Genomic DNA, 25,086 nt, shown 5'->3' on the forward strand with positions numbered 1-25,086 from the left:
TGGGCAAGGGATTATCATGGGACAGCCAATCGCCTTCTAGGAAAGTTTGGCACACCTGTCCAGGTGTATCCGGGGGGGTGGGAATTCTACAGCCGACAGAAGTATCTGATGCTCCAATGCCATTAAAATGACCAGGCACATGTGGTTCTCTCTGCCGTACGTCTCGAAGCCCTTCAGGAGGACCGATGGGGTGAACTCCTCTGACATTTTCTCTGCCTTCTACGGCTTCCCTAACATCTCGTCCCTCTTCAACGGGGACATCAACATCGACGACATCGGGGACTTCGACAACAACACAAAGTACGAAGCCGAGTCGCAGAGCTCGACGGTGAAAGCAATGCTGATCGTCGCCTACTCGGTCATCATTGTCATCTCACTCTTTGGGAATATCCTGGTTTGTCACGTCGTCATAAAGAACAAGAGGATTCGGTCGGCAACCAGCATGTTCATTGTGAACTTGGCAGTGGCAGATATAATGATCACTCTTCTCAACACCCCCTTTACCCTGGTAAGGTACCCGATGTACAGATGATTACTCTTCCCAACACCCCCTTTACCTTGATATGGTACCTGATGTAGAGATTATTACTCTTTCCAACACTCCCTTCATCCAGGTAAGGTACCCGATGTATAGATGATCACTGTTCCCAACACCCCCTTCACCATGCTTAGGTACCCGATGTATAGATGATCACTCATCCCAACACCCCCTTCACCCTGGTAAGGTACCCGATGTATAGATGATCACTCATCCCAACACCCCCTTCACCCTGGTAAGGTACCCGATGTATAGATGATCACTCTTCCCAACACCCCCTTCACCCTGGTAAGGTACCCGATGTACAGATGATCACTGTTCCAACACCCCCTTCACCATGCTTAGGTACCCGATGTATAGATGATCACTCATCCCAACACCCCCTTCACCCTGGTAAGGTATCCGATGTATAGATGATCACTCTTCCCGACACCCCCTTCACCCTGGTAAGGTATCCGATGTACAGATGATCACTCATCCCAACACCCCCTTCACCATGCTTAGGTACCCAATGTATAGATGATCACTCTTCCCAACACCCCCTTCACCCTGGTAAGGTACCCGATATAGAGATGATCACTCTTCCCGACACCCCCTTCACCTTGATAAGTTACCCGATGTAGAGATGATCACTCTTCCTGACACCCCTTTACATAAAATTCCTCGAGTAGAGATAACTACACTTCCCAACACCCCCTTCACCCTGGTAAGGTACTTAATGCAGAGATAATTCCGCTTTTTAGCATCCCTTCACCCTGGGGTACCCAATATAGAGATAATTAATCTTCCCAACACTCCCTTCACCCTGGTAAGGTACCCGATGTAGAGATAATTAATCTTCTCAGCACTCCTTCACCCTGGTAAGGTACCCAATGTACAGATGATCACTCATCCCAACACCCCCTTCACCCCAGTAAGATACCCGATGTAGAGATATTTAATCTTCTCAGCACCTCTTCACCCTGATAAGGTGCCCAATACAGAGATATTAACCCTTCCCAACACCCCCTTCACCTTGGCAAGGTATCCAATGTAGAAATGATTACTCTTCCTGACATTCCTTTACATAAAGTTCCCAATGTAGAGATAACTACTCTTCTCAGTACCTCTTCACCCCAGTAAGGTACCCAATAAAGAGACAATTACACTTCCCAACATCCCCTTCACCACTCCCGGTAAGGTACCCGATGTTCACATGAACCATTGCTCATTATTACCGGAAGTCAGAGTGCGAATCCCTATGTGTGATTGATATGATCAATCCACATACATAACGATGAGGATCCATAGATAAAACACAAAGTGAGCGGTAATCCAGCCCAGTGCGATCTACAAGTTACATATCTGAAAAGAAAGAGCCGTGTCCTTGTGATAAAGTAGAACTATGATAATGGAAACATGAGACATATGATGTAGTCTGTCCTCAGTGACAACACGGCAGTGATTGGTCAGTGGCCTCTCCCTTGTGACATGGTTTTTAAATTGTATTACTGGCTGTTCTGTTAAAAAAAAATGTGCTCCAAAAAATTGATTTTTCTAAAGTGAAACTGTGTCCAGGCTCCGGATATCCAAACATTTACAAACGCAGCAGTAAAGTATCTTTACAACGAGCCCTCACTGACCCCTGTAGCTGTAGGCATCGTGGAGTAATTTATCCTCAAAGTTCACAGCAGGAGCATTGCAGTTTATCAAGTCAGTTTTTTCAGCAGTTCAGCTCCCCCTGCTCCCCCCTCCCAGCAGTGGCTCAGCAGCTCAGTTCACCCTGCCCCCCCCTCCCAGCAGTGACTTAGCAGCTCAGCTCACCCTGCTCTCACCTCCCAGCATCAACCCTGCAGCTAAACTCCACCTGCTCTCCTCTCCCAGCAGTGACCTAGCAGCTCAGCTCCCCCTGCTTCCTCTACCAACAGTGAAGTAGCCACTCACCTTACCCTGGACCCCCCTCCCAGTAGTAACTTAGCAGCTCAGCTCACCCTGCTCTCACCTCCCAGCATCAACCCTGCAGCTAAGCTCCACCTGCTCCCCTCTCCCAGTAGTGACTTAGCAGCTCAGCTCACCCTGCTTCCTCTAACAGCAGTGACTCCCCTACTTTCTCTCCCATCACTCTCACTTTTGGAAGGTAGAGGGGAGCAGGGCTCACATCTGGGCACATTGTTGGCAGGGAGATTGGGGACACGTTTATCCTCCCTGTCAGCCCTTTGGCATGTGGCCGGGGGGTGATCATATTATTCTTATGTACTCCTTGCATGGCTTGGCCACGGGGAGAGATGTAGCCACTGTGACGGCTCCGATATCAGGTACCGCGCTCTATAATGAAATGCCGCAGAGAGCAGACTGACAGCTGCCGTCTGTTACAAGCCTGGAACCCCCGATGGCAATACAATTTCAGTGCGGGCGCTATCTGTCAATCAGAGCGGGCGCTATCTGTCAATCAGTGCGGGCGCTATCTGTCAATCAGTGCGGGCGCTATCTGTCAATCAGTGCGGGCGCTATTTGTCAATCAGAGCGGGCGCTATCTGTCAATCAGTGCGGGCGCTATCTGTCAATCAGAGCCGGCGCTATCTGTCAATCAGTGCGGGCGCTATCTGTCAATCAGTGACTTATCCTAACCTTGTCGTATTCTCCTTTAAATAAGTGTTTATCTTGACCAGCACCATGGACAGCGATGCGTGCGCGGCTTCTAGACGATATACAGGTGAAACTCGAATAATTAGAATATTGTGCAAAAGTAATTGCAGTAAGTGCTGCAAAAGGGGCCCAAACCAAGTACTGAGTACATATGCATGCTTGTACTTTTCAGAGGTCCGATATTGTTCTATGTACAATCCTTGTTTTATTGATTGCATGTAATAATCTACTTTTTTGAGGTTGTGGATTTGGGGTTCTTGGGGTTTTCATGAGCTGTAAGCCATAATCATCACAATTATGACAAATCACGGCTTGAATTATCTTGCTTTGCATGTAATGAGTCTCTCTCATATATTAGTTTCACCGCATAAGTTGCATTAGTGAAATAAATTAACTTTGCACGATATTCTAATTATTCGAGTTTCACCTGTATATAATGTGTTTCAGCTGTGGTGTCCAGATATTGATTGATTGATTGATTGATTGAAGCAGTTATAAACCCTAACTGGATAACATTTAAGCTGGCCATACACCTTACAACCGTCGCACGACTTTCGTCTTGCGATGGTTGTAAGTTGAATAAAATCTCGTACTATCTGCTGATCTTGGACAGGCAGATCGTACTTGCGATCATCGCAAGCTCTCCCTGCCGAGGGGCGGGCTTCCGACGACTGCAATGCTGAGCGGGGAGTGTGCGCTTGTCTTCAGAGCACGCCACTAACCCGCTGAAAATGCTACGATTTTCGGCTGGTTTTCCAGCGTGCTCGGAAGACAAAAGACGTGCGACCGTACAGTAGAAACGGTCGCACGCCTTTCATACACCTGCCGATTATCGTACGATCGCGGGATCGGCAGGTGTATGGGCACCTTAAGTCTTCCCCATGCACGGTGTATCATAAGCAATTATCTATTTTTTTTAAAATAAAATCCTTGTTTTCACCTTTTTTATCCTCTGTTCCATCTCAGTGCTGCTGATGTCCTGCAGCCACTTCCTGTCTACATGCACAGCAACGATGGCTGCATGGCATTTCCCAAGTCGGGTCTCTTAAAGGTGACAACAGTGTACCATGTCTGTGTAATGTGTGATGAAATGGCCACATAGTCTTGTGACAGGGTGACCACACAGGAGCACAATTGGGTGACAGGGACAGAGCGTGTTGTCACCCTATTACAGGAAGTGTCTGAACAAGGACATAACATTGTCACCCTATAACAGGAAGTGCCTGAACAATGACAGAGCATTGTCACCCTATAACAGGAAGTGCCTGGGCTTGGACCATCATGGTGGGATCAGCAGGGATTATTATAATGTAAGCTGCAAAAAAACCCACAAATTTTAATTAAAAAGGAACACGGTAAAGCTTCTTTGAGATTTTAGCGGTTGGGTTGACACTGGAAGATGGATGGTAGATACTTATTGCATCTATCATTGCATTATGTACTCCTGAGTGCTGCTGCGTGTGTCTACGTTTGTCAAAGGATCCCAATAAAGTTGGTGAGCAGCAGATAGAAGGTTTGCGGTGTTCCCTCTGTCTGCAGATCTTTGTTATCTCCGAATGGTAAATGAAAAGAGTAACGTTGGAGGCGCCGGGAGTATTTATAACATTGATGTGGGTTTTGTGACATCCCTGGCATTCCAATGTGTCAGCCTCCTCCTATGGGAAGTCATACTTATCTCTGCCGTGGAGAAAAGAAATGAGCTCACATCTATAATGGCTACAAGGTTCTCTTATGTTCCTGCCTCTTGATACATGACAAGAAATACGCTCTGTATTACTCATGCAATCAGGTTTGTTTCTAAATGGGATTAGATGTATTTGCTGTTCTAAGTTCATATGATACAATGTATCAGATAGGAAGTCATTGCATGGACTGGTGTGCCTTGGTTCCTTCCTAATACTTTATTGCAGTCTGATATCATGGGATGCTACACTATATGACCAGAATTTGTGGCCACTTGACCATCACACCTATATGAGCTTGTTGGGCATCCAAATTGAAAACCATGGCCAATAATATGGAGTGTGCCTTCCCCATGGCCATTAATATGGAGTGTGCCTTCCCCATGACCATTAATCTGGAGTGTGCCTTCCCCATGGCCAATAATATGGAGTGTGCCTTCCCCATGGCCATTAATATGGAGTGTGCCTTCCCCATGGCCATTAATATGGAGTGTGCCTTCCCCATGGCCATTAATATGGAGTGTGCCTTCCCCATGACCATTAATAAGCAGTGTGCCTTCCCCATGACCATTAATAGGGAGTGTGCCTTCCCCATGACCATTAATCTGGAGTGTGCCTTCCCCATGGCCAATAATATGGAGTGTGCCTTCCCCATGGCCATTAATATGGAGTGTGCCTTCCCCATGACCATTAATAAGCAGTGTGCCTTCCCCATGACCATTAATAGGGAGTGTGCCTTCCCCATGACCATTAATCTGGAGTGTGCCTTCCCCATGGCCAATAATATGGAGTGTCCCTTCCTAATGACCATTAATATGGAGTGTCTCTTCTCCATTTCCATTAATATGAAGTGTCTCTTCCCCATGGCCATTAATATGGAGTGTCTCTTCCCCATGGCCATTAATATGGTGTGTCTCTTCCCCATGGCCATTAATATGGAGTGTCTCTTCCCCATGGCCATTAATATGGAGTGACCCTTCCCCATGGCCATTAATATGGAGTGTCTCTTCCCCATGGCCATTAATATGTAGTGTCCTTTCCTCATGGTCATTAATATGGAATGTCCCTTCCCCATGGCCATTAATATGGTGTGTCTCTTCCCCATGGCCATTAATATGGAGTGTCTCTTCCCCATGGCCATTAATATGGAGTGACCCTTCCCCATGGCCATTAATATGGAGTGTCTCTTCTCCATGGCCATTAATATGAAATTTCCTTTCCCAATGACCATTAATATGGAGTGTCCTTTCCCTATGGCCATTAATATGGAGTGTCCCTTCCCCATGGCCATTAATATGAAGTGTCCTTTCCTCATGGTCATTAATATGGAGTGTCCCTTCCCCATGGCCATTAATATTGAATGTCCCTTCCCCATGGCCATTAATATGGAGTGTCTCTTCCCCATGGCCATTAATATGGAGTGTCTCTTCCCCATGGCCATTAATATGGAGTGACCCTTCCCCATGGCCATTAATATGGAGTGTCTCTTCTCCATGGCCATTAATATGAAATTTCCTTTCCCAATGACCATTAATATGGAGTGTCCTTTCCCTATGGCCATTAATATGGAGTGTCCCTTCCCCATGGCCATTAATATGAAGTGTCCTTTCCTCATGGTCATTAATATGGAGTGTCCCTTCCCCATGGCCATTAATATTGAATGTCCCTTCCCCATGGCCATTAATATGGAGTGTCCCTTCCCCATGGCCATTAATATGGAATGCCCCTTCCTCATGGCCATTAATATGAAGTGTCCTTTCCTCATGGTCATTAATATGGAATGCCCCTTCCTCATGGCCATTAATATGAAGTGTCCTTTCCTCATGGTCATTAATATGGAGTGTCTCTTCTCCATGGCCATTAATATGAAATTTCCTTTCCAAAAGACCATTAATATGGAGTGCCCCTTCCCCATGGCCATTAATATCGAGTGTCCTTTCCCCATGGCCATTAGTATGGAGTGTCCCTTCACCATGGCCATTAATATGGAGTGTCCCCCTTCCCCCATGGCCAATAATATGGAGTTGCCCCCTTGCACATTTCATACACTCTATGGTCAAAAGCTGGTGGACACCTGATCATCACACTTCTATGAGCCTGTTGGGTATCCCATTCCAAACCCATGGCCATTAATATGGAGTTCCCCCCTTTGTGGCTATAAAACCGTCCACTCTTCTGGGAAGGCTTTCCACAAGATTTTGGAGGGTGTCTGTGGGAATTTGTGCCCATTTGTGAGGTCAGGTACTGATGTTGGGTGAAAAGACCTGGCTCACAATTGGCATTCCAATTCATCCAAAAGGTGTTTTTTTTTTAGGGTTTAGGTGGTTCGGGGCTCTTTGCAGGACACACCAAGCTGGTCACCCCATGTCTTTATGGATCTGGCTTTGTACACAGAGGACAGTCATGGTGGAACAGAAAAGGGTCTTCACCAAACTGTGACCACAAGGCTGAAAGAGCACAATTGTCTACAATGTCTTTGTATAATGGAGTAATACCAGAACCCTTCACTGGAGACACCAGAACTCCATCATTTGGAGGGGGGTCACATATTTTTGGTCATATAACGTATCATTTTTTATATAGAGCACACTGTACACTATATAATGGGGGGCTCGGCCTCTTCAGTTAATTTCTTTTTTTAACCCCTTCGTGACGGGAGACGTACACTGTGCGTCCCGTCACAAAGTGCCTATATGACTGGCCACGTACACTGTACGTGACGAGTTATATCAGGCTTTGTAATGCCGGTAACTGCTGATTCTCAGCAGTTACCAGTTATTAATGAATGCCTCAGTATTGAGGCATTCATTAATAAAATAGTTAAGCTTTTCTAAAAGCTTCATTCTTTCATTAATGAAAGAATGAAGCCGTTACATGCAAATACGGGACCGTTAAATAGCGATCCCGTATTTGACAGCTGCAAATAGCAGAGAGGTAGCAGAGTGAGTCACCTCTCTGCTATTCGTTTTGACAGCTCGATAGCCCGATGTTTATGATACATTTCACCAAAGAGATACAATGTATCTCTTTGAGTGAAATGTATCAGACTTCTGATCGTCTGGGCTGATCAAAGACCTTTTAGTGAGATCTGAATCTGACATGCTGTCAGGATCAGTCTCTAAGGTTATTATTAGCTGTTCCTAAGTTTGGAGCAGCCTAATAATAGCCAAAAATTAAAACAAAAGTTATTTTTTCAAGCAGTCATGGTGACTACTTGATATAAACTGACAAAAAAAAAGTATTTTTTTTTACTTTTTTTTTTACAAAGTGTAAAAAAAAAAAAATAAAGTGTAAAACAAAATTAGGAAAATAAAAAGGATATATAAATATATTTTTTTATACTATAATTATTATAACAAATTTCTAAAAAAAATAATAATAATAATCAAAACTTGTGGAAAAAAAGTGTTTTCTTCTAGTTTTTTTCCTAATTTTTTTAAAATATTTTATTCAAACTAAGTGAGGCGTTAAGTACACATGTGTGATATAATTATATAGCCCTATCTGTCCTCTAAAAAACAATATATAATATGAGTGGGTACGTTTAGTAAGAAAGTATATTACTGCTGTGGAAGAATCACACAGCAAAAATGTAAAAAGTGTGTCAGTCATTTATGAACAGAAACTGAAAATTAGCTCAGTCATGAAGGGGTTAATTCACATTTAATAATTGAATATTGATATTTACAACCTTTTTTTACAATTCATGTTACCATGTATAGTTAGTCCTTGCTTTCATTGTCAACCCGTGATGAATACGCTCATTTATTTCAGTGTCCTTCCACAGATCATTTTTTGGTAGTTTCGATGGCCTTATTATTACTCTTGGGTCTTTCCCATTTGGTTCATTCATATTGTGTTCAGTATAATAGTTAGACATATTAGAAAATCTGTATTCTTTCGGATATTCGAAATAGCCTCTTTTCTGAATGGCAGAGCCATTTTGGGAGGGGGAAGGGGGGTGGGGGCTTTGATCGCAACGCTCGGAGCCAGTCTGATTGCCTGTGATCCGCAGCACTGAGATGTAATGAGACATCTCAATGTGAAAACATGTTATTTAAATAAATGATGGCAACACAGAGTGAATGTCACTCACTTAGGGTTCGCATTTATTTTAACAGAGGTTGGCTACAGAATACCAAATTTTCTGTGCGCCTTCTCTCCAGCTGCTCGGGGATTCTTATTACCGCTCCACCGGTAACAGGAATGGCAGATATCTACTGTGTATGAACGTCTCACATTTCCAAGCTCGTGCTATTGGGTGTCAATATCCTATTATCACTTCTTCTATTGTTTCTTCAAAGTGTTGTATGGTGTTATCTCCGACCATTCTTTCCTACTCTGGTTTATCTATTTCTAGGGCTCCTACCTGACCATTTTTATTTTCAAAATCTTTATGTATCTTACACGGAGAAAACAAACATCTCAGTTACAAAATAGAATGTGAATTTAGCCTACTGTACATCGTGTTGGTGTGTACATAGGAAGAGGCATACAAGTTCCTTGTATGCCACAGACCAGTTTGTGGAATATTTGTATCAATCTCCATTGGTGTCTGATTGATCCTCTTCAGTAAAAGTATTCAAGTGACATGAGCACCTGGTGAATTAAGGGGGAGGAGGGTAAAGAAAGAAGTAGAAAACAAAAGAAAAAAAGTTGGAGGGAGGGGGATGGATTGGGGAGAAAAAGTAAAGTACGGTGTGGTGGGAGGGAAGGAGCAAGTTTTAAGAGTCTCCTGGATAGTAGTCTTTCCCTTCAGGTGTTGGAAATCCAGTTGTGTCACGGTTTCCTGTAGGCTTCTGATTGGAGTTTTGGAGCAAGCGTAAGGTCTCACATATATTAGCCTTTCCCTTCATCGAAGTAGGTGTTGGAAATCCAGTGGTGTCAGGTCTCCCTGTAGGCTTCTGGTAGGCGTTTTGAAGCAAGAGTAAGGTCTCCCACATAGTAGCCTTTCCCTTCATCTTAGTAGGTAATGGAAATCTAGTGCTGCCGGGTCTTCCTGTAGGCTTCTGATTGGAGTTTTGGAGCAAGAGTAAGGTCTCCTGAAGAGTAGTCTTTCCCTTTATCGCAGTAGGTGTTGCAAATGCAGTGGTGCAACGTCTTCCTGTAGGCTGCTCATTGTAGTTTTGGAGCAAGAGTAAGGTCTCACATATAGTAGCCTTTCCCTTCATCTTAGTAGGTGATGGAAATCAAGTGGTGCCGGGTCTTCCTGTAGGCTTCTGATTGTAATTTTGGAAGAGTAAGGCCCTCTGGATAGTAGTCTATCCCCTTCGTTGGAATAGGTGATGGAAATCCAGTGGTGCCAGGTCTTCCTGTAGGCCTCTCATCAAAGTTTTGGAGCAAGAGTAAAATCTTAAGATGAGTCTTAAGTCTTAGGTTTTGTTGAACCACATGAAGCTGCATTGAGAAGTTGTCACAGCACAGACAAATGTTTTTGATTTAGTATGACAATGCATGCATTCTCATTTTTTTGTCTTGATCCATTACTAAACAAGCTATTCTCTGTTTGGTATGAAAGCACGGTCTCATATATCTATTATGGGTGTGATAATAGTGTGTGAATTTGTTGGTTACTTCATGTCTTATCACTGATTGGTACCAGCAATCAATTACCTGACCATATCTTCACCGGTCTCGAGCCATTGGTTCTGCTGAGTGACCCAGAACCAAGCAGGCACCATTAGGCAGGAGATCAATCCACCATTACTCACAGCTCAAGGAACCTCTTGCAACCTCTGGAGGAACCTCATGGTTCATTCGATTCTTGGTTGGGTTAGAGAGTTATTGTCAAATTCAATGACCCATTTAATAACTACAAACGTTTCCTGGTAATGAAGAATTTAATTACCCGTGAAAATAAATAGGCTACATTTAAAATTGAGTTATTTTTAATTAAATTGATACATTTTAGACCAGTTGTTTATATATTAGAAACATCATTAAAACGCCCAAGTTCCAGTGTGCAGTAATTAATCTGTGAGTTATTATCAGAATCCCACGTGTCTTAGAGAACGTATCTCCTGTAGGCATAATCACTCGGTGACAGATGAAGCACTGCTACAAAATCTAGCAGATCTTGTTACTTTATAGCGAGGCTCGTTATGTGCAACACAGAGCAGGGGATCTTGCCCTCTGCCATTACATTGACCCTTCATGAAGAGTCAAATTGGCCATATGCCAGTAGAATGTAATCAGAACATTTTTTATTTTGCAACGTTCATTCTATTTTCTAATAATTAATTGGGTCAAATGGACAATTTGGGCGTGATTAAGATGATCGAAGGAGCAAGATGGAAAGTTTTTCTTGACGGAACAAAATTCTAACAGCGAATGTGGCTGTTTAGGGAAACTCCACTCATTCCAAAATCGATTGTTGAAATTAAACAAAAATTTTGAAGGACGTCCAAGTCTCTGATGGAATTGTCAAATGTTCTGACCAGATTTATCGTATGAACTTTCTACAAGTGTATGGCCAGCTTTGGTGGGCATTAGCACCTAAAGCGTTTTAAGGAAGTGTATGTGTTCATTCGTAGTCATTAGTGAAAGCTGAATTTATTACATGTACACTGCAATTGGCAATTCAGAATGCCTGTTGTTGGTGTAGTGAAGGAGCAGAGTGGGGATGTGCAAAATTGAGAAGTCTAATTTCCGTGCAGATCAAGAGATTTTGGCACAGTTGCATCAAGACATTGGAGTTACGGAGTCTTAAAAATACATTCAAGTCCCTTAATTATTAAAAGGAGAACTATGGTGTCAGGGCTTTTCCCCATAGTTCTCCTAAGGGTCACGGGAGAACACAAACTAGCGTTCTCCCGTCACCCTAAGCTCAGTATACCGCAAGCTACAGCTCGCAGTATACTGAGACGCTGCAGCCGGAACGGATCCCGACATTGCTGTCGAGATCCACCCAGCTGCGGGATTGACAGCTGGCTCTGCCTATCCAGAGGCAGAGCCAGCTGTGCCCGCCCCCTCTCCAGTTGGTTCCGCCAGTCAGCGCTGGAGGAAAAACAGGGGATAGTGACAGTCACGGCTCTCTGCAGGGATAGATCGAGAAGTGAGCGAGCGACGGTATGTGTTCGCTCACTTCCCGATCTACTGAGCCGACCTGTGACAGTCTCATTGTCACAGGTCTGAGTGAAAATCACTCACCTCATAATTCTCCTTTAACAAAAATGTATCTTATTTGTGTATCACTCGGCTGTAGATCCTCCAATCATCTCTGAATTGGTGCTGACACTGTCCTTCCTTCTGGAGGGGGGCTACGTTTTTCCCCCATGGTCCCTGTGTGTTTTGTAAAGTAGTCACCGCTCCAAGCTCGCTCCCGGGATGGACTGCAATCTCAATACAAATGAGTAAACTAAACGTGAGATTGCAGTCCATCCCGGGAGCAAATATAAAATATACAAATGAATGCAACTCTATAATCATTCGAACTTTGTTAAATTTATATTTAAATGCAAGCAGTATAAGTACCTGAATGTGACCGACCTGGTATCAGCCTCTTGCAATTCCCTAAATACTGTACACCCTCACAAGATTTTTAATTTAAATAATAATCATGTAAACCCTTCTCTCTCGCTCTCTCCCTAGGTCCGGTTTGTGAGCAGCACCTGGGTTTTCGGCAAACTCATGTGCCACGTGAGCCGGTTTGTCCAGTATAGCTCAGTCCACGTATCTGTCCTCACCCTAACTGCCATCGCTCTGGACAGACATCAGGTGAGGAACCCAGATCTGATCATTTAGGGTTTGGCTACATGTATGCCTCTGTATGCAGACTGCTCTTGGTAACGTCCACATCACGCCCTTTCATTGCTTAGCAAGCCGGTCAAATTATCCTCCTTCTCCTATTACCTCTGGTCCCTCCCTCTACCCCCTATCCCACCCTCTCTCCCCTTCCTCTCCCACCTCCCCCTTCCCTCCCATTACCTCTCCCTCTTTCCTTCTCTGTATTTTTTTTTCTTCTCCCTTTCCCTCTCTTTTCTCTACCCTTCACTCTTTTTCCTTCCTCGCCTGCACCCCTTTCCTTCTCCCTCTTCCCTTATCCTTTCCTCTTCCCTTTTTCTTTCCCTGTTTACCACCACCCATCCCCCCTCCAAAGCCTCCCACCACCCTCCTTCCTCTCTTCTCTCCCCAGTTCTCCGCTACCCCTCTCTCTCTCCCCTCCCACTTTTCCCTTCCTCTGCCGCACAACTTTCCCTCTCCCTCTTTCACTTCCCTTTCCTCGTTTACCACCACTCATCCCCCACCCCACCGTAGCCTCCCACTAAACTACTTCCTTTCTTCCCTCCTCCTATCCTACTCTACCCCTCTCTCCCCTTCCTCTTTTTCTTTCCTCTTTCTTTTCCCCTTCACTTCCCTTTATTTACCACCACTCATCTTCCCTCTTAGCCTCCTACCACCCACTTCACCCTTTCTCACTTTCCTAGCATCCTCTCCCCTTCCTCTCCTGTACCCCCGCACCTCCTCCCTCTTTCCTTCTCTTTGCTGTTTTCCTTCTTCCTTAGCACCCCCCACGCCCATCCCTCTTTCCCCTTCCTCCCTTTCTGGCAAATTGTGTTGCCATGCACATTTGGCTGGGCACCTTTGGGTAACAGGAAGGCCAAAGGCAACATTGGATGTTCAATACACATGGCGAACTAGGAGCACACCGTACACAATGGTTTGCGCTAGGGATGCAGCGTTACCGATACTAGTATCAATGCCGATGCAGAGTATTTGGGCGCGTACTTGTACACGCCCTTATACCCTGATGCCTGGCCCCATACCTGAGCTTCCAGTATCAGGAAGCCGGGCAGCGAGTCATTAGACACTGCCCGGCTTCCTGATTGGCCAGGCAGTCGGCTCCATGCTCCCTCGTGTCTTAGTCATGAGGTAGCATAGAGCCAGCTCTCCGGACAAATCATGAAGCTGGGCAGTGTGTAATGACGCGCCGCCTAGCTTCCTGATTGATCGAGAAGCCGGACAATCAAAAAGTCATTACACGCTGCCCAGCTTCCTGATTGGCCACAGTCATTACACAGCGCCAGGCTTCCTGATTGGCCAGGACAAGGAAGCATGGAGACGGCTTCCATGCTAATCTGGAAGCTGGGTGGCGATTCATTACACACCGCCTAGTTTCCTTAATGGGACTACCGGTATCGGTATTCGGTATCGGCGAGTACCGAAACTAAAATATTGGTACTTGTATTCAATACAGAAAAACCGGTATCGGTGCATCCCTAGTTTGCGCCCATTCAAACTGTACCCTCATGGTCTATATTTGATGTTGGCCCGCGGCTTCTACCTTCCCTCTGTTCCAGCGCTGCCCCTTTCACCAGATTCTATCACATTCCACACTTCCAGGAGTGACGGATGCCTGTCCTCCCCTCCTACTGGGGTTCCATCCTCCAACACCTACTTAACAAAATGACTGTTGTGTAGTGTTGAGTATAATATTCCTATTACAGGGACCTGCCATTAATATTTCTGTTTTTTGGCATTTGATGGTGTAGCTTTAACTCTCATCATTCTACTAAACCCTTTAATGTGATACTTCAAAATGTCTTTATGATTCCCACCCATCAAAATATTTTCTCATTATATTTCCTTTTTTTTTTTTTAGCTCTGTGATACATAAACATACAGTAGATCGATAAAATTTAACATATTCCAGCTCGTTATTATGTAAATTTCACATCTCCCGCACCCACTTGTGCTGCCAAATCTTACATAACCGTTTAGAGCAATTCTATTTTTATGTTTCCAGCTGTTTTCATTTCCTGTTTTATTTATTTATATATTTATTGTTACTTTCTCCATGTTGGAATATGAATCAGTATCAGTTCATTGCTTTCTATATACTTTATGTGATTTTAACTCTTGGGCTCCATTCACACTTGCTATAAAAAGTAATGACAGTTGACTGCACCTATGGCCATATGCGGCCATTTCTTTGTAATTGGACATGCTGTGATTACTTGCCGTTGATCGACCTGGATGCAAACTGTTTTTCTTATAAATCTCACAGAGAAATTTGTGAGACTCACCCAATTGGCCCCAATCGCAAGTGTGAATGGGGCTCACAAACTGAAGTTAATACTAATATAAATACATAATGTGTTCATAAATACAATAATTAAATGTACATTATATAGCCAAAGGTATGTGATCAACTGACCATCACACCTATCTACAGTATATGGCCAAAAATTATGTCAATCCCTATCAGTTGATTTGAGTTGAGGTGTCTCCAGTGAAGGTTCTGTTAATACTCCATCATACAATGACATTGTAGACAATTGTGCTCGTCCAAACTTGTGGTAACCATGACTGTCCCCTGTGTACAAAGCCAGCTCCATAAAGACATGGGGTCACAAGTTTGGTTCGGAGGTACTTCAGTGATCTCCACAAAGCCCTGACCTCAACCCTACTGAACATCATTGGAATGAATTAGAAAAGCAATCGAGAGCCAGGTCTTCTCATCAGTGGCGTTACAACCGGGGGGCAGCCGGTGCACTGGCCCCGGGTGTAAAGCTGAAGGGGGACGCCGGCTGAAAATTGCACTTTTGGCTAAATGCCGAAAGTGCAATTTTCCTGCCGTTTTGTCTGCGCAACCGTGATTTCTTTCCTCCCCGCTGGGCGCTGCTCTGTTTCCCAACGGGGAGGAGAGAAAGTGACAGCCGGCCGAGCACTGCGGGAGGAGACCGAGGTGAGCGGCCGGTGTCTCTCCTTCCACACCGCTCAGGCGCCTATCATAATCCGGCAGAGCGGTGTGGGGCGGAGACAGCCCACGATGTCACAGGAGGCTGGGCTCTCCTCCGTGCTCCGCTCGCTCAGCCTCCTGTGACAGCGTGTCAGAGAGGAGAGCAGGCTACAAACACTCAGCAATCAGTGATGGCTGAGTGTTTGTAGATAATTGAGGACATAGTATGGTTACTGTATCCTCAATTATGAATGAATGGGAGTGATCTACATCACCTCCTGTTCATTCATGATTGTGGTTATAGTAAACATACTATGTTATCAATGAACAGGACACTCATAAATGATTCCTATTCATTGATAACAGGGGATACAGAAAAAGAGACTGAGGACTCTGTGTTCTCAATCTCTTTATCGATTTTAAAAGGGAAATATCAGGGGTCTGTTTAGACCCCCAATATTTCCCCGAAGCCCCTAAAAGTAAAGTAAAAAAATATTTACTAAAAAATTAATAAAAATTAATTAAAACAAATTAAAAAGTTTATAAAATAAAAATAAAATATTTAAAAATGTGAAAAAATTAAAATAAAAACATGTGTGGGGGTGGGGGGTTCCAGTGGATGTTTACATAATGGGGGGGCGAAAACAATTCTGCCCCGGGCGCCCATTTTCTGCCCCGGGGCGCCCATGGTTACGCCACTGCTTCTCATCCAACATCAGTACCTGACCTCACAAATGGGCACAATTTCCCACAGACACACTCCAAAGTCTTGTGGAAAGAATTCCAAGAAGAGTGGAGCATGTTAGAGCAACAAAGGGGCCCTACTCCACATTAATGGCCATGGTTTTACAATAGGCTGTCCACAAAGCCAGCTCCATAAAGACATGATTTGACCAGGTTGGTGGGAGGAACTCGAGTGTCCTGCACAGAGCCCTGGCCTCAACCCTACTGAACACCTTTGGGATTAATTGGAAAGCCAATTGTACACCAGGTTTTTTCATCCAACATCAGTACCTGACCTCACAAATGAGACAAATCCCCACAGAAACCCTCTAAATTCGTGTGGAAAGCCTACCTAGAAGAGTGTAGGATGGTATAGCCAGAAAGGAGGACAATTAATGGCCATCAACTCCATATTATTGGCCACAAGGGGGAAACTCCATATTAAATGCCCATGGTTTTGGAATGTGATGCCCAACAAGCTCACATAGGTGTGGTGGTCAGGTGTCCACCAGCTTTTGACCATATAGTGTATGTAATGCATAGCAGTGGTTTTCCACACACTGATACATGTCTACAGCAGTGTATCACCTTCAGACTATAAATCTTTTTCTTGATGTTTCAGGTTATTATGCATCCTCTGAAACCTCGAATGTCAACAGTTAAAGGAATTATCTGCATCATCTTCATCTGGTTCATGGCCAGTGGATTCTCCTTACCTCATGCCATCTTCCAGAAGCTGGAGCGATTTTATATCGGGTAAATTAGCTGGCTCACCTTGTTTTCTTCCCTTACCTTAAAGTTGAAGTGTATTTTCCTCTTGTGCACACCCTGAGTTGATATTATAACATGAAAGTCATCGTTGGCACGGGTTTCAGATTAATCCTTGCTTACTGTTTCAGTGAAACCTCTACAAACTGACCTCTTAGACAGTTGTCACCAGAGCAGGTGTCCCCATTGGAAGATCAGACCCAACTCCGGTCTCCCCAGTGGAAATGGACAGGTGGTGTAATAACCTCACGAAAGGGCTCTAAACCAGGGGAGGTCAAACTCTGGCTCTCCAGCTGTGGTGCTACTACAAAGCCCATGAGGCATTGCAAGACCCCGTCAGCCACAGGTATGACTCCCAGAGGCAGAGACGTGATGGTATTTGTCTACCTCTGGTCTAACTTTTCTAATTTTTTTTAAGCTTTGGCTTTAGTTATACTTTAAGGTTCTCTATTGATTGTTCCATCAGATCTACTGCACAGCTAAGTGATGTCCCACTGCGACGTCTCTTCCCAGACACGAAGCTTCTTATACACAATGAATGCAGACATGTCTGACTCTTATGTGCAAATGATAGCAGAACATTTCCTGTGGATTTCAGAAACTTTAAACGCTGATAAAGACGCATTGACGGCATCCTTTCATGACAATATCGATGCGGGAAAGTAATTTGTACTTTCTTTTCTCATGATGAATTGCAATGCCTGTGCAGTTATGAAACAGAAAACTGCCCCCCTTCCTGTCTACATGCACTCCAGCGATGGCTGCATGACATTTCCCAGGGCAGGTTTCCTTATGGTGACCACAGGGGACCATGTCTGTGTAATGAGTGTTGTCTCCATTGGAAGAGCATGGGTGACAATGCAAACAGTTGTCACCCTATAACAGGAAGTGCCTGTACAAGGACCTTCATGGTGGGATCACCAGAGATTATTTTAATGAACGCCTCAGATGTAAAGTGATTGAAAATGACACCAACATGTTAAAGCTTCTACAAGATTTTAGCAATTGAATTTACATACCTGCAGACAGTGCGGATTTGATGGGTTTTAATTTTAGGCTCATGTTAATTGCAATTTACCTTTTGTTCTCTATCTCCGTTGAGTTCTCTGATTAGAAGCTTCCCCCGCTACCTCTGGATGAGTTTTGTCACTCGTGTTCTCGTTCTACAATTTGTATTTCCACCCTTTTCGAAAAAAAACTTGACTCCTTTGTTCTACACTGTCAAGGCCTCCAGATTTCTATCGTGAAAGGGATCTCTTCATTAGAACATCAGCAGAAATTCACCAGTCATCAATCTTCTTAAAGCTTCTCCTATAAAAGGCCTGTCAAGAAAATGCTTGAGGACCTTTGTCTTGCGTCAATGGCATCAACTGGCCATCGGTTTGAGGTCATTCACAATTCATTCGAGACCAAACCACGATGATTGCTAACACACCACAATTTATTGCCGTCCGGCTAACCCAAGACAGAAGCTGGAAGGAACCAGGTTCCTCTTTCTGGAGGCCAAACATAGAGTAGATAATGTAATGTAAGTCATCTGCTTCATTGGATTGATGGGTGACTTGAGGCACCACAACTCAATCCAATGGAGGCAATAGAAATGGGTAATGAACGTCTACCAAGCATCCTGATGACAAACATGGGAAATTCTTACTTCTTCAGAAGCCTTGGATATTATTATTTTATCCAGAGATGGATATAAATAGCCTCCGATACCTCTGATGAGGTTGGGGCCAGGGGTTTCCTGTACATGGGGAGGGTCAAGTGCCCATATTGGTCCCTAAATCACCATTCCTACACTAATTTTGAAGTCTTGCACAGTTGGATCCATCTTTTTGCCTTTTCATCCCTTCCTTTCCAACGTTTGACCACTTCACTTTATATTTCCGTAAAGGCTCACAATCTTTCTGTTGCCTTCTCTTTGCTTCCCTTCCATGATGACGTTGATCCCTTAAAATGTACAGATACGGACACCATCTGCAAGTCCCATGTTTAATATCATAGGTCACATAAAAGACGTAACACTGAGGAGGTGAAGGGGGGTTCCCTCTACATGGGGAAGGTTGGGTGGCCATACTGATCCCTAAATCAACATTCCTATGCTAATTTTGAAGTCTTGCACAATTGGATCCATCGTCATGCCTGGAAGTGTCAGATGCTGAAGGTTTTTTTTTAGGAATTGTAGATCTGCGACAGGTAAGTATTTACTCTTTTCTTGCTCTGGTTTAGACAATGTGTACCGGCCCATGCAGGGCAAAGTGACAGCACCTCGGAAAAGGCCATCTCAAGACTCCCTTATGTTCCCCTTACCTTGCCGACGCTGTAGGTGACCTGGGGGAACATTGATGTCACTCCCCTGGTCATGTTACAGTGATCAGGTCTAGGAAATAGACATAGGCCTGGGCACCATCGCAGGTTAGCAGGTCACATGCTCCCCTATACAAGAAAGTGGTGTTCTCACCAGCTGCAGAAGAGCAAGGGGCTGAAGGGGAGGGCAGGTAAGTGAGTATAAAGGGGTCAGAGGGGCCCTTTCTAGAGACACCGTCACTTTGTCCTGCATGGCCCAGGTGACAGCCTTCCTTTAATCAGTTGAACCCTAGAGCATGCTATGACATATTTTTGCTACCAAGACAACGCCAAAAAGACCCGCAGTTGCTGATTATTATAATAAACTCAAGAGCGGGGTGAGCGGGGGGCTGGGGAGAGAAGAATCTAAAAATGAGCTCATACAATTAAACCCTTGAGTGAGCATTAGACGTCCAGGAGGGTCCAGGTCAAGGGGCACTTCTCCATACCATCCAATCATTGGTCAAACATAAACCTTATTATTGTGAGTAATTACGTGCCAAATAATTAATTTGATATTTGAACAAGGACGCTCTTTGTGCAGAAATCAGGAAAACCCAACATGTCAGGAAATTACAGAACAATGCAAATGTTCTTTTGAAGGACAAAATTACACTTTTCAGCTGACACTGAAGCTTAAAGCTGGATGCAGTGCAATTATAAAAACACCAAATAAAATGAATGCAATTATGTATTAAAGAGACCCTGTCACCAGGCGGTTCATTTCACATAAGATTTTTTGAGTAATGAATGTATTTTATGCCTGTAAAAGCCCAAAGACTTCAGTTGAGTGCAGCCATCTTAGATGTGCTGTCAGAAGCTCCAGATTTAGAGCAGTCAAGTAACCTCCTCAAGTACTCAGGTGGTGTACGTCAGTACGTCACCTGGGGGGAAGCGGTGGTTTTGGCGGTGCACATTACATGGGGGGGGGGCAGTGCCCCGTACCTCTGTCCGGAGTCCTGTCCAGCTCGCTGGTTGCCAGAAGCTGCCAATCCTTTAAGTCCAATCAAATCCTATTTAAGCACTGATGAAGGGGTAGTGTTGTTGCCCCCCAAAAGCGTTGGCGCCCTTTATTTCAGAACATTGAGTCACTCCTGGCAGGGGCGTAACTGGAAATCACAAGGCCCCATAGCAAAATTTTGTATGGGGCCCCCGTGATTGCTAGTTATGCCACTTGCAGAGCCCACCTGATATACCAAACAGCCCACCTGAGAGTGACCCTGCAGACCCCACCATAGACTCTCTATAGTGGGCTCTGCAGGGTCTCAGATGTGCTGCACACCTCTTACCTGTCAGCGCTGTCCGCCTCCGTGGTCGCTGGGGTCCCGCCTCCTCTTCCGTCCCCGAGCCCCGCCTCCTCTTCTATCGACGGGCCCCGCCTCCTCTTACATCACTGGCCCCACCTGCTCTTAGGTCGCTGGCCAGTGATGTAAGAGGAGGCAGGGTTGCTCTTAGGTGGGCCCCGCCTCCTCCTTCACTGCGAACGCCGGCCTCTTATGCCGCAGCTGCTGGCTGTCACTGACACAGCTCCGCAGCGGCTGTTAGGGGAAACGCCGCTGCTGAGCTGTGTCAGTGACAGCCAGCACCGTTACATGCCATAGTGACCCAGGCGGCCCACACGGCATCAAAGGGATGCCCCGGCTGGGCCCCCCTGTGCCCGGGCTCCATAGCGGCAGCCTGGGTCACTATGGAGAATGTTACGCCTCGGACTCCTGGTTACCCAACAAGGGAGGCCGGCAGTGGTGGCCAGTGCCAGTAAGCTTTGTATAAAATTAATTGGCATTTTAGAACAAATTCTCTGTGCTGGATTATGGCCATCTATGGACTTATGCAGATTTTGACATTCAGTTGGTGGTTTTTCATGTTCATAATGCAAAAACCTCTCCTCTAGCCATCTGACTCGTCCTTTGACCTCCTCATTGGCTGCCTGTGATTGGCAGCCTGTTCCTGCCTCCCTGCTAGAGTCAAGATGCAAGAAGCATTAGAAAATTGCAAGGCTGCCAGAAAGACCGGGACAGACTTTGAAAGATATATGCATACAGTGGCTGGTTATACTGTCTGGTGAACTGGTTTTATTGAAGAGATCTCAGGAAAGGTTTGCACTTGGCATTGACCTCTGGCAGTCTACAGTACAGCAACACTCAGACTGGGAGAGTAAGGTGCAGTAAGATGCGCTGCCTACAGATCTGCTGGCAAGGAACATGCTTATAGAGGGCACAGAGAGCCGAGGCGCGGACTCATAAGCCTCCTGCTGCCCTCTGACTGGCCAGTCGGCAAACGTGGCTCTGAATTTGAAGTTTTGGTGAGTCAGTCACATTATAACAGGGCACTGTGGCTCCAGTAAGGATGCCTCTCAACACAACAGGGCACCCCATAAGGCAGGGAGCCCAGAGTTGAGGATCCCCATGTACAAAGTCCAATAAGGTTCAAGAGTCAAGATTCCTTCATGATCAGTATTGGTCCCCAATCAGGATAACACAAAACAGCCAAAGCGTTTTTGGGGGGGGGGGGCATTCCTCATGGCTCAAATGTTGTAAACGGTAGGACTGAGAAATGGCAAAAATAATTCTTAGTTGGAAGCTGCAAGATGCCAGGCAGTCTGTATCAGCGGAACGTAGGCTTGGGGTGTACAAAGGACACCACTGAACCTCTTAAATGTGGTGTGCTAGATGTGCTGGGTACATCTCAAGACTGAATGGACAGACATTAAAAATGGTGGCTGGGAATGTAACTTTCACGTATGTATCTCATCCGTGCGTTCAGCGCTTTGCTTGGAATTCAGCTTTCATTACATAATGCAGCTTCCTAATGCAAATAATAAAAAAGAGACACACTTTAGCGCGCATTTCTTCCAGAGTTTCTATGCGGTGATTCAGGCTCCCGGAGATGGCGGCTCCTGGCCTCACGTCGAGTATGAATCACTTTAGGAATAAATAACAAAATAGGGGCATGGTAGTTTCTATGACAACAAAATTTCCATTCCTTGAAGACTTTTTATAGACGTAATAAAACAAGAACACCGTTGACACGTGCCAATTTTCTTTATTACTCTTTATGTTTTTGAAGAGTCACTTTGGGTTTTCAATGCTGAAAAACTTTTTCTTTTCCTTCCCTGGAACGGCTTCTCCTTCAAATCGAGTTCACACGTCATTAATTATAACAAAACTACTGAAGGGAAGAGTTTTTGTTTGAGCTTTAAATGAACTAAAAGCACATGGAAAATGATGTAATGCCGGGGTGTAACTACAATTCATGGGGCCCTATAGCAATATTTTCAGGGTCCCCCCCGAGCGACCTCTCTTTGTGACCCCTGGCGATGTCCATTGAGACAGTGATGTAATCCTAACATAAAGTATGTCTAAATCAAGGACAGGAAGCCCTCCCCCCAACTTTTACCAGTCGACAAACTTCTTTAAACTGTGGGGGGCTTTTTTTTTACAGAATGACCAACTTCAAATGTCAACACTTATTACATAGTATTTGAGGTTGAATAAAGACATAAGTCCATCAGGTCCAACCTATTGCATGCATGTGTATGGTTCTGCTTATGTGTGCGTATGTATAGGTCCCTGTGTCATCTCATCTTAACAGATTTTCACCCTCGGGTTATTAGTTTTTCACCCTCAGTGCTGGCTGAGATGACCAGAAGCTTTGAGGGCAAGAAAATTACTCACAGATGGGAGGATGCAAAGTAGAACTATGACCAGGGACAGCATGATCCCAAAACATGATCCTGTGCATCTGATAACAGCTCTTCTGGAATGGAGACATCAGACAATTGTCCTAGTGGAGCTCCTATCCTACCCTAGGGCCCTCTGCTGCAGATGCTTAGGGATATTTCAGCCTCAGAAAGCCATTACGGTGTTAATATCTCAGTGCTGGCTGAGATGACCAGAAGCTTTGAAGGCAAGAAAATGACTCACAGATGGGAGAATGCAAAGGAGTTCTATGACTAGGGACAGCATGATCCCAAAACATGATCCTATGCATCAGATGTGGGCTCTTTCGGAACAAAGACATCAGACAACCTCCCTTGGTGAGCTTCCTTCCCACCCCTGGGCCCAATAGCCCCTGGCTCACATCTTGCTGGCCAGGAAGACAGGAACCTCTGAATTCACTAAATGTACTCATAGATGGGGGATGCAAAGGAGATCTATGACTAGGGACAGCATGATCCTATGCACCAGATGTGGGCTCTTTTGGAATAGGGATATCAGACAAGCTCCGTAGTTGAGCTTCCTTCCCACCCTTGGACCCAATAGCCCCCGGCTCACATCTTGCTGGTCAGGAAGACCAGAAGCTGTGAAGTCAATAAATCTACTCACAGACGGGGCAGGAAGAAGTTAAACGTGCTCCGTAGCTCTGGGCTATTTCTGTCCTTAGTGCATGCTTTGCACATGGTAATGTTTAATGGTGGGGACTCAATAGGCACCAGCTCGGGAAAATAATACGTTTTTACAAACAATTGGCTTAATTTGTTGGCAATAACAGGTTCTGGAATGTAATTAACCCCTGACGCTCATGCTAACAAATACAACGTGACTTAGATGTGGATTGTGCCAACCTTGGATAATTATACGTTCAATCTGTGCAGGAAATAGATCCTGATATAAGCTCCCATACTGCGTGTGTAGGACGGTCCAGCAGTTGCATACTTGTTTAAAGCTTAACTCCAAGTAGATATAAAAGACACACATGGATGGAAATGGATTATTTACTGTAATTAAATGCAACATGAAAGAACCCAAAATGGACCTTCCATCATCTTGTATCCACCTAGACAGAAGTAGGATGAGCTCAGGTTTGAACTGATCCCGGTCCGAATCTGAGTTCCTCTGAAACCGGAAGGAGCTCCGAATACAGAACGAAGCTCCTTCCGTGCTACCCAAGCAGCTTGACTTAAGCAAAGGGGAGGGATGCAGTGACATCGTTGACCTTATATAGCTACATGCCTATATTTGGTAAATGCCAATTACCTAATATGGCTTCATGGCTATTAGGTTTACCTCTATAGGTTGAACTTGCTGGACTTGCGTCTCTTTTCAATGTAAATGAACCATCCCTGTCCAGGGATGTCCCTAGGGTATTTGCCGCATGAGTCGGGGGGTGCCAATGCATGTTCCTTTGGGGAGGAAGTTTGGGGGCGGAGGTGACTCATTGAAGTCACTGGTTGCCAGGAGCTGGGCGGGACACTAGCCACAGCGATACACACTCAGCTCTGGCCAACTAGTGACGTCACAGTGTGTCTTGTTGATGCTCCTGGCAACCAGTGACATCATTGGTTGCCATGAGTCTGGTGGGACGCCGGCCAGAGAGTTACAGGTTGCTAAGAGCTAGCAACCCAGGACGCTCTGGCCGGAAAGGGGGTGCCAGGCACAACTGCCCCCCTCCCCGGTACTCAAGGAGATTTTGCCTGAGGCAACTGATGCTGGCTGCCTCATTATAAGGACAGCCCTGACACCATCACAGGCATTTATGTACTGTACATGCAGCTGTCAGCGGGGATGAGTAAAATCGACCAATTTCAGCAAAAAATTGTACATGAATAAATTGTTACATTTTTTGGTGGTTTTTAAAAGGTTATAAATAGTTGTCTAGGGTTGGGTTTTTTTTGCCTTTTTTAGGCATTTTATTGGTATTTGATGATTATTTTAAAACAAATGAAATAAGGAAGACACTGTACAGACATGTATATGTAAAAAAAATACTAATTATATATTAAT

At 44.9% G+C, this 25,086-nt stretch overlaps 1 protein-coding gene across 1 annotated transcript in view; it reads left to right on the forward strand.

Moving 5' to 3' along the window:
- Window positions 1–25,086, forward strand: part of LOC108799519 (probable G-protein coupled receptor 83) — a 26,121-nt gene continuing 1,035 nt past the window's right edge. The window contains exons 1-3 of the mRNA XM_018571381.1: window positions 1–508; window positions 12,436–12,561; window positions 16,872–17,005. Of these exons, the coding sequence (XP_018426883.1) occupies window positions 128–508; window positions 12,436–12,561; window positions 16,872–17,005 (641 nt within the window). The 5' untranslated portion in view covers window positions 1–127. The remainder of the gene's footprint in view (window positions 509–12,435; window positions 12,562–16,871; window positions 17,006–25,086) is intronic.

Source organism: Nanorana parkeri, unplaced genomic scaffold (assembly GCF_000935625.1).
Source record: "Nanorana parkeri isolate BGI_ZX_2015 unplaced genomic scaffold, ASM93562v1 scaffold1747, whole genome shotgun sequence".
In the NCBI taxonomy this organism is placed as follows: Eukaryota; Metazoa; Chordata; class Amphibia; order Anura; family Dicroglossidae; genus Nanorana; species Nanorana parkeri.